Below are 11,042 nucleotides of genomic sequence, written 5' to 3' on the forward strand. Positions count from 1 at the left end.
CTTAGACAAAAAGAGATTCTAATGATTCTATAGTAGGCTACCAGTGAAGTATAGATTGATCTGTGCTTTATGTAATGTTTTGGTGTAACAACTAGGTGCTGGAAAGATATGTTTCTGAAACGTTCAAACATTTATCAAAAGCAAAACTGCTCACTACCACAGTTATGATTGCGCAGAAGCCTTAAAAAGCAAAAAAAAGATGCATATGGCCTGAGGTGTAATGCACCAAAGCAACATCAGCTTTGACTGACGGATGATGTAGTGGCAGGCTTCAGTGTCGTTTACCACGTGGTATATTGCTTGACGTGTAGTCAAATCCCACAGCAGGAGAATGCCTTTTGAAACAGCCGTATTGAACCCCCAGAAAAAAGAGAAAGGTACTTAGACAACTCTATTGTGCATACAGAAGGCACAGTGGCCTGTTCAAACTGCATTCTGCTATGCAGCAGCTGCGGTCGCATGTTTCAGTAATTGCGTCATTCCATACTGAAGGGGCATGCAGGAATGTAGACAGTGGCAGCAGGCTAGGCGGCTTCACTTCATCTCTGCATAATAACCCTGGCTTGCCTCTGTCGAATGTGCATCCGCAGTTCGTTTTCCAGCCTGATATAATCTAGTTCTGTGAAATTTCTAATTCGCCTTCTGAGCCGAAAATACCAAGTTCATTTGAATGAAGTCAGCTTTCTCTAGTTAAGCGAGATGTTTCAGCTACAGTGAGGTCAATATAAAACAAGTAAACGCCTTTGCTCAAGTGTGTGCCACGGTCAGACTATCCACTCCAATGTGCGGCAGGCAGCTCCCAAAAAGAGCCTTAAGCCTAGTTGCTTTAGGACTAAGGACAATGTCTAGAACACAATGCCGTGAGGATATGCATCTCTGCCTAGGAACCCAGGGTGGCCCTACTCGCTGCCATCCAAACGCAACTTCTGATCAAACCGCATCCAGCAGTGTTGGAGTGCCTCGGTGCTTCCCGGCAGTCATAGCTGTTAAACCAGCCAGCAGATTGCGGCAACCAGCACCCAGAGCCAAAAAAACAGGAAAGAAATGGCATCATCAGGCAGTTGGCTTTTTTTCTTGCCTTGGGCCTTTTTATCATGACGGAAGTTTTATTACATTATGCACTAAGACTGTCTGTAAGGCACTTGAGGCTTTGTTAGGCACCCTTGTACAGACCGTTTTAGCGAGAGCAAGTAGAAGAGGAGGAAAATACTCTCTAACTAGATTTATTCCGCCGGCTCATTGTTGCCAGTACTGAGTGGACTGTGCATTCTCACACTTCATGCATAGCAGAGCAGCCTTGTACCTTGGTATATTATCGCTTGAGAACCTTAAATACCTTTATTAGCCCCCATTTCATTGGTAATGTTATCAGGACAGCAATGCATGCTCGTAGACTGCACAAACTATCAAAGACATCGCGAGATGATTGCCGAATGTGTATGTGGGAAGCATGCAAAGAAAGTCCAACTGTGACTGTGATGTTTCTGCTTCACAGCTTTTCAGTCCATCCTCATTTTATTTGCCTATGAAAGTTATGTGTAAGCCAGACAGACTTAGTGCTAATAATAGACTCACGAATATTATGCCCATTTTACTTCCTCTGCCGTAGTAAACAAGCACACTGGGCAGGCCGTGCTTTCCGCAAGCCCTCAGCGTCCGCCAATGATACGGGAAACTGTTCCGCCAGTCCAGAAGAGTGTGCTAAAATCTGTTCTTCACCTAAATAGTAAGTCAACAGCAAAAAAAAAGAAATTTTGCGGATCTATGACTCTTCCTTTTTTTTATTGTGCAAGTTCGCCCTTTGGCATAAGGGTCTAATACCCCAGTCACACGGCACTTCTCCAAGGTCTTTACTGCAAAGGAGCTGTATTGCATTAAAGGAGCAAAACTAAAAAGGAGAAGCAGCGCAGCTTCACGGCAAGTGCAAAGGAGATAGATGGCGATGATGATGATGATGATGATAATCAGATATTCTTCGTGAGCGTCATCTGTCGAGCGGCAATCACAACAGCTGTCAACCGCTGCACTTGAAATGGCGCTAGTAGCAGCTACCAAATTTAAGTAGACGATATCTTTCACCTTAACTGATAAGTGAACAAGACTGGCCTTGCTTATGTTAGGAAAAGTAACCGACTCATTATTATAAAAAGACTCTGAAGGTTTGATGAAGGTTTGAAGCGGATGTTTAGTGACAAGAATTTCTTTTTTCCTTTCCATTCTGAACACCGTTGACACGCACTCGTCGTTCCGCTTGGTTTCGCGTGCGGAGCATACTTTACTTCTGTGAATTTCTAATAAATTTTAATAGGTTGTGTTCGATCAACGTAATCAACGTGCGTGTTACAACCATAACACGCATGTTGATTATGTTGATCGAACACAACCTATTAAAATTTATTCAAAATTCGCACATGTAAAGTATGCTTCGCACGCGAAACCAGGCAGCACGACGAGTGCTCTGGCCGTGCGCTGCTCCCTAGTCGTCGCTAGGCCTGTTTTGTTTCGCATCAATGGCACATGAAACAGCGCTATGAAATTCCTTCGTGCTATAGTAAATGGTCTACTCATAGAACTGCCTAACTCTCCAGTCCCATTCACTAGTAATAAATGCAAATTATGAATAATTTCAGCTTCACTTTTTAACGGAGCTGGCATGCAGGCGGGCCGCAGCACCCGCTCCACAATGGCGGCAGCCAGCTGTGAGCAGAAACTTGCTTGCAAGTTGTCGCTTCTATAAGGTAAGGCTCAGCGATCCTCAAGAAGAACTCAGTTTTGACATTCGACTTATTATTTACGGCAACAACAAAATTCAGCACACTTTTTCTGAGTTTTTTCGTATCGCCGCCATGCACGACTCCAAGCTACTGAATAGCCGGCTTGGTCAGCGGTGAACGGCTGCCGGGCCGCTGTTAGCAAGGTTTGCTGCGGAAAAATCGCTCCCTGTGGGTCAGCATCAATTATGCTTAAATATAATGTTAAAAATTATATTTGTGTCAACTTTTTTCTGTTTTTTCTTGTTTTTTTAGTCTGCTCCATGGCGTTCATGTTCGGGCTGCTCCTTTACAAAGCTGAAGGCCGCTAACGACCGCCTTTCCCGCTACGGGCCATTATCGCAAAGGGCCCTTGACTTTTCCGTGTAGCTGCGTGTCAACCACCTTTGGAGCAAAGAACCTTAATTCTCAAGGCCTTACAGTGCCCATGTGACAGGGGTATAAATATATTGATACAGGCCTGTGGCAGCAATGAATGCCAACAGCTGTGGGTGGTGTGGGCCATGTGTCCATACCCCTGGGTCGGGCGGTCTGGTGGGCGGTAAGAGTGGCTTCTAAGGTGTGCTTTGCGGGCCATGCGAAGACCAGGACAAGTTGTTAGGAAGTGGTCTAGTGTGGCCTCAATAGCAGGAGCTGGGCAGAAAGGGCAGCTCATGGGAGCAGTCTGGCTGGTCCAGGAAGATTTTACAGCAGGCGTTAACGCAGCACCCACCCGGATTCTTCTCAGCGCCACCTCCTCATGGCAAGTTAAATCGACAGGAAGGTTTAATCCACACGGTAGATAAAGCACGCGTTGAGCGGCGAAAAATTTTTTTTGCAGGCACTACAGCATCTCCTGCGGACAACTTTAACATAGGCAGAGGATATGTCACTTTCTGGGAACAGGACGCATCATCAGTTTCAGTTTCTGTGAGACGGAGCGTAGTGCGGGCAGCTGACACCACATGCACAGGGCAAAGATATGTTTGCACAATATTGTAGATATCGTTGATGATGTCAAAGGTGTTAGCTATACTCCGTAATGATCGGACAGCTTGGCTTGATTATGTATGCAAGATCAAAATGGTTGGTGGTGCAGCATATAGGCTGTCTGCTAATTTAGACAAACCGCCGCGAATGGCAACTAGCTCTGCTATTAGAGAAGGAGGGTGCGTTGCTTCTGTTCTATATGAACATATGTGGCGTATTTCAGGAAGAAATGGACAAATCAGGGTAGTAGTAAATCTCATAGTCAGTTCTTGCATTTACATAAGCTTGAAGTGCCCCTGTAGAGTCTGTGTAATGGATCTGTCTTCGCTTCTTGCACCGAATGTTGAACTCGGCGCTTTTCTTGTAGCAGACGGTTGTTTGTCATCTGTGGCCGATTCCATGGAGGTTTCGATGGCGTTGCTTCAAGCAGCGTACAACACGAATCAAAATAATGCGCTAATGCAGACGCTGCAGGAATACCTTCATGTTTCAGGTAGCGCGCTGCACGACTCTGCTCGACGAGCTCACCAATGGTGTTCAGCTGGTCCTCCGCTTGGAGAGTGGGAATGGATGTCAGGCGTGGGAGGCCAGTGATGGCTCGTATTGCCTCTCTATTGACTGCTTCCAAGCGGTCCCAATCTCTTAATGTGAGATATTGAAATTGGGCTTGATAGACAACCTGAGGCTGTAATACAGAATGCACTGACGTTTGAGCCATGTTGCTGAAGCGCCGCCTGCTTTCTGGGCTATGCGCCGAAATAGGTGCAGTGTACTAGTGACCTTCTGTCGGGCAGATCGAATCCATGGTGCTGCTGAACCAGAACTGTCCAGTTTTGGCACCAAAGACTCGCACCAAGGACTCGCACCAAGGATCTACGACTCATAGTGTGTTGTTGATAACTGCAATACAAACAAGTTTCAACACAGCCAGCTGCCACTGGTACAGTGCGTGGCTCATTGCCTGCACGCTTGCTGTGCTGCTAAGGCCTCACCAAAATTTACATCTTTTTTTTTACTGATACAGTGGGATTGGCAGTGAGGCAGTTCCACAAGAGATCATTTACTCTAGCACTACTTCTTTTATGAGCTGTTCTTGAACCGTGATTTAACTTGAAAGCATACATTGTTGAAGCAGGACAGCTCGATAGTGTGCTTTTCGCACTCGATCACCAGTGCACCACAGACACGCATGCATTCTTTAAGCTCGATATGCGATAGCAGCAGTTAGCAGCATAATCCCGGTAAACACTGCCTGTGTCTTTAATGCGAAATGAAAGCAGCACAACATCGAATATAAATACGTACTGTCGAGAGGAAATACACAACATGAAATAGGTCGCACTTCACATTAAATCACTACGGCAATGACTGGAAAGCATCTTTCATAGTAATTAGTATCTGTATACTACACTCGATAGCTGCCCGTACGGTTCATTCACTGTATGGTTGTGTGTACAGTTACTATTGCGATTATAAAATATAATTGAAAATATATGTATCGCAAAAGATGCAACAGATACATCCTCACAGTTAACTCTGATGAGTTCGGCCTGCGGAAGCAGAGCAGTCTTGCAATCACCCCGGACACTATGCCAGCAAACCTTATATCATCCGTTTGGCATGGCTGCTGCCATGCCAAACGGATGATATAAGGTTTGCTGGCGTGTTCAGACAAAACATAAAATAGCACTAAGGTGTCTGATAGCTCTCATGACCACCGCGAAACAGCGCTTTTATACTGCTGCATCGTAGCATTAACATGCACAGAACAGCCCAAGATGATGTCAGGAGGAGCTGGCACGGACTTTCCCAGTTTGGCTCCTATGGGGTGCCACAATCAAACTAAGATGGCTGTGCCCAGCTATCGAAACTAAAATCGTCTATATAACCTTTCATAGGAATACCTAGATATATTCTTGCCTACTAATAAATGACTGCTATATTTGCCTGTTAGGTAGGTATAGCGTGGCTCGGGAGGTCAATTTCTGGACTTTCCCTCCCACTTTGATTGCCACACTGGCCAGACTTGACGGGGACAATCTCCCATTTTGGAAGCCCCAACTGTGTCCGTGGTGCATCACCCTTGCAGTGTTGGTCTGGCGTTGTTGGATTTTGCTGTTGGCTGCTAGTTTCTCTTTTGCCTTTAGGCATCAATGATGTGTGTCTGGATAGCCAGTGCGTTGAGATCTGCTCTGTTCAGTTTCTCAGCACTATAGCATTCCACGAAGTGCAAATTTGAAACTGAGTGGTTATTATATTGTAGCAACTCAGCCTGCAAATTTTGTGACGTGGCTGAATTACAATTTTAAAAGCGTAAAATGAACAGAAAAAAGTCAAGTAATATGCTGTATTTTCCTAATTCAACTGACGCACTGGTTGGGGCACCATCCACATTTATAGAACGCATCATATTTGACAATGTTCTGCATTTTTTTTAAACCTGCAGCAGCATTGGCTGCAGGATTGAAACACTGAACTTGCTGCAGTGACAATAAGCAATTCAGATACCGTATTTTTTTATGTATAAGACGTGTTTTTTTTTTCTTAATTTTCGGTAGTGCATTCTATACAATTGTGCTTCTTATGTGTGCTTTTTTTTTTATTTTGTGCAATGTTCAGAGCCGAACTTTATCCTGAAACAGTAACAGTAGCGGTACCTGCATTTATAATACTTATAGTCGCTATAGTGTCCAGAATTGCACAGTCATCGCACTGGAAAAATGCGAAAACATTGCGACGTCCATGCTCCTCTCAGAAGACGCCTGAGCACTGTCGCGAGAAATCGGCGAACGCATACCGAGATGAAGCCTTTCAAAGCTTAGAGTAATAATAAAGTGTTTCTGCTCTCACTGAGCGAGAGTTCTTTCGCGCATAACTGTTGCATCTGTTCGTTCTTTTTGCTATCATTCACATGTGCACATAACAAATTTTCCCTCAGGCACATTGAATGTGATGGTCGAGTGCACATGCCTTATTGCCCTAACCTGAATAAATTGAAGTGCGTCATGCACAAAAGTGCGTCTTATAAACCAGAAAATACGGTAATCATTTTGCATAGTGTTGACTGCTAAAAGCCTACGGGATAGGTGGTGGCACCTAGTTTCTTGTAGTCCAGCCCACTTATAACAGCCGCAGATATAACGAACGCTCGCTTAGTACGAATGAGGGCGGTGCTACCGTCAAAATATATATTGGGGCAATGGCACAATGTCTCACATAGAATGAACTGTTGTGGTCTCAACACTTTGTTAGATCGAACGCGAAGCTGTCGGGCCCCCGTAGTTGACCGAGCCAGCGGTGTTTGGTGCAGTTTTGCTCAATTGCGAACTCGCGGCAGGCGAATTTTGCGCACTTTGTGTTCCCCTGACACGACACGAACACAGAGCGTCCCCTGGCACTCCTTTATGGGTAAAATAAAATCAAAAAAGAAAAAGCACGCGTTGAAAAATAAAAACGAAAAAGCACGCATGCGGTGACGAAAGAGAAAGTGGCGCCGCCCGCATCGCTGTGATGCATCCACATGATCTGCGTCGGCCAATCCGGAAAGTCAGGCGCCTGCTCTACCGGCTCGAACCGGTTCTCCATTTGTTGCTCCATTGCCACCCTGCGCTGAGGGTATTGCGCCATCGATTCTTTCTGTGCGATGGCACTGCGTTGACATCATTGCCGCATCTGTTCCTTTCCCAGATCGGGGAGTTGAAGGCTACCTCAACGCGCGAGCCCAAGGGCTTGACTTATGCTTGGTGCGATGGAGGACTGTACGCTGACCTCTTCACGTACTAAAAGGAAAGCTGTCGACATCGCAACGAAGATGGCCATTGTTAATGAACTTGCTCAAGGTGCAAAAAACTGCGAACTGGCCAAGAAGTACGGGCTGTCGAAAACGACCATTTCAACCATTGCTAAGGGCAAGGAAAAGATTCTTGGTGCTACTGTGAATGCCGACCCGACGACTAGAAAGCGCCTTCGGAAGGCGACCTACGCGGACGTTGAGGACGCACTGCTGAAGTGGTTCGCTGACGCTCGGTCTCGCAACATTCCGATCAGTGGACCGCTGATGCTTTCCAAGGCTAAAGACTTCGCCTTCCTTTTGGACTTTCCCGATTTCAGCCCAGACAATGGATGGCTCCACCAGTTTAAGGCTCGCCACGGAATTGTTTTCAAGGCGGTCATTGGCGAGGCCGCGTCTTTGAACAACGAGGACATCGATGCGTGGCTTTTCGACAACCTCCCAACAATCACGAGCTATGCTCCACGGGACGTTTACAATGCCGATGAGACTGCGTTGTTTTATCAGATGTTGCCATCTAAATCGCATGCTTTGAAAGGCGACAAGTCTCGCAGGAGGAAAGAACAGCAAGTTGCGCATAACCATTCTTCTGTGTGTCAATATGGACGGCAGTCACCGGCGGCTGCCTTTTGTCATTGGGAAGTCACGTAAGCCGCGATGCTTTGGAAGCTACGTGCCCGTACGCTACAGGAACAATACAAAAGCCTGAATAGTTGTGACTTATTTGCCGAGTAGCTTGTAAAGTTCGACCGTGACATGGCACGAAAAAACAGGAAGGTCCTGCTCGTGCTGGATAACTGTGCAGCGCACCATGTGCAGCCTACCTTGAGTGCGGTGACAGTGCTCTTCTTGCTTCCCAATGCAACCTGGAAAATTCAGCGGCTGGATATGGGCATCATTTATGTGTTCAAGGTGTGCTACCGGCAGCGCATCATCCAATGCTTGTTGATCGCTATTGATGCTGCCATGCCAGTTTGCATCAGCTTGCTTGCTGCCGTGGAGATGTTGAAAGCGGCATGGATGGAACTCACTACGGAGTGCATAGCAAATTGCTTCCGCAAGGTGGGTTTTATGGGCCCAGGCACCGAGGATGCCATAGATCACCCACTGGAAGGCCGGTCTCATGAGGACTTGTGGCAACGTGTCGTTGACACGCAGCTGGCCGGAGCTGACGTTGCCTGGGACGATTTCGTTTCTGCTGATGACGACGCCGACATTGCGGAGCCATGCACTGACGAAGCTATTGTGTGTGAAGTGCGAGCCCTTCCTGACTGCCCAGAGACCGACGAAAACGATGACGAGGATGCTGCTCTACCGCCGGTTGCTGTGAATGCTTCAACCGTGATCGGTTACATCACGTCGCTTAAGGAACTTGTGTGCAGCAGAGGCCTTGGCGATGAACATATTACCGCGCTAGAAAAATTAGAAACGGCAGTGATGCGATCAGCTTTGAAGAAGCAGACATGCATCATGAACTTTTTCAAAAATAAAATTAACTTTCGTCTCGCTTGCTCTTTTTGCCCGTATTATAGGTGGTCCACCTACTACGAGCTTTGGATACAATGAACAAATGCCGCGTGACGATCAAGTTCGTTATAAGTGGGCTGGACTGTACAGTCACTAGCACTATACAGTTTGAGCACAACTGCATTTTAGCTGAAGAAGACCTCGTTGATGGGTTGTCTTAGTGCTTGGTGCAATGTCCTCAGTGCTGTCGCTAGCACGGCAATAATATAATAGACATCTGAATACACGAGGTGGCAGGCAGCAAGATGTTTGTATTTTTGAACCTTCACAGCAGTGTGTGTGCACTGATGTCAGTTTAGGCACTTTTTGCGGTGTCCATCACTGCATGCAGCTCTTGCCCACCTCATAATGTGAGTGGTAATGAAAACTACGTTTTGTCAGTCATTGCTGTCTCATTTTATTTTCCTGTTTTTCTTGTATTAGTTTTCAGATCCCAATAATTATCTTTTCAAACCCTCCTAGCTTGAGCTCCAAATGGATCTGACCAAGTCGTAGCTATCTCTTGTAACAAGATAAGAATTATGCCTCAAAGTAAATAAACAAAAATAGTGCTTCCGTTATGATTATTACTGTAGGCCTTTGTGCCAACTCCGTTATGATTATTACTGTAGGCCTTTGTGCCAATGACTTTACATTGTTTATTATCATACTCGATGGTAGAGACAAATGCTCAATGTATTTTTCACACACTTACTTCTTTTTTATTGAGCCATTGAAGTCATCTTCTTACAAGTGGAATGTCGAATGCAAATAATGCAGCTACTTTAGTTGGGAGCTCCACAGGCTTCCAGACACATTTCTTATATCAGCCAACACTCCCACACACTTAGTTGAGAGTCACACACCCACGACCTACTGTATAATGGGCGACCTGCGCGTGTGCCGCCTCCCCAGCGCCGGAGGTTTGCTTTTGCTTGTGCTGTTTTTTTTAGTTCTCTAAAACATCACTGTCGAGAGTGGCGCTGTAACTCACCCCCACGTAAAATCCCTTTATAATTTGAAAGTAGCGACACTCTCCTCCGCGCCGCGCTTTCCTCCTCGATTCTCCTCGCGCGGCGGTGGCGAGCGCTGCGCACGACACGCTTTTTCTCCTTGTCGCCCACCGGCCGGCCGCAGCAGTGAGTGAAGCGCGAGCTTTTGGGCCAGGTCTGCGCTCCAGGAGTGCACAAAATTTGTGAAAAATTGCGAGAAAAGCATTGAGAATGCCGAAAGTAAAGTTCATGAATTGATTGGTTTCTTCTTTGAACTTTTTGAATGGGGAATACTGATAAACAAAGCTTTCGGGCAAGTTCTGTGCTGCAGACACTTTTTAAGTCACATGATAAGGTTTTACTTTGTGCACCTAATCTACTACTGCTTCTGACTGTGTTTTTTCAGAGCGTGAAATCTTTCACCGCGGTAAAACTTCGGAAAACGATCCAGGCTGGTGCTTTGAACTTCAAGATCAGAGAAGGTCAAAGCAGGACTTAGTCTATTTCGCTACTGTCAAGCTATCTCTCTAAGCATAGTATATGTCACGTGATCAACCATGAGATTTGATTATTGGCTAATTGTACATGTATTTTGATCAATTACTGGGCCAAATTAGTTGATATTTAGTAAATTGCAATTAAAATCTAAATTTTAGCTGCAACATCGAACCGTATACCGTTTGCAAGCTTAGGCCAAGTGTAATGGCACTGTGCTATTTAGCGATCCGCGATAATCTGGGTTAATTAGTTTATTTTGTATAAAACCGAATTTTGAGCTGTTCCTTGCCGCTTCGAGGTAAGGAACAGGCTTGCCACGGCAGTCTTGATATGATGCTGATGGAGGAATTAAATAATTTTATGAGTACGCGGCCACTCACTGACATCGCGTGTGGTTAAATGACAGCAGGGTACACTGGGAGAAGTGGTGGACCCTATTGCCGACACACTGAAATTCTGAGGCAAGCATGCTGCGGTCTCATGCGCTATGTAAAAGAGCATGATTTCATTGAACGC

At 45.8% G+C, this 11,042-nt stretch overlaps 1 protein-coding gene across 1 annotated transcript; it reads left to right on the forward strand.

Moving 5' to 3' along the window:
- The first annotated feature begins 8,481 nt into the window (after positions 1 to 8,481).
- LOC146183753 (uncharacterized) lies at positions 8,482 to 9,096 on the forward strand. Its single transcript, XM_084608420.1, has one exon. It carries the CDS (start codon positions 8,497 to 8,499, stop codon positions 9,094 to 9,096), a length of 600 nt encoding a protein of 199 aa, XP_084464546.1. The 5' UTR covers positions 8,482 to 8,496.
- Positions 9,097 to 11,042: the final 1,946 nt, after the last annotated feature.

This window comes from Amblyomma maculatum, chromosome 7 (genome assembly GCF_055883805.1).
Source record: "Amblyomma maculatum isolate TAMU_Amacu chromosome 7, ASM5588380v1, whole genome shotgun sequence".
Classification (NCBI taxonomy): Eukaryota; Metazoa; Arthropoda; class Arachnida; order Ixodida; family Ixodidae; genus Amblyomma; species Amblyomma maculatum.

Bases quoted from the DNA above. Each gene is read 5' to 3' on its own strand.
- LOC146183753 (XM_084608420.1), top strand. From the start codon at position 8,497: ATGCCAGTTTGCATCAGCTTGCTTGCTGCCGTGGAGATGTTGAAAGCG.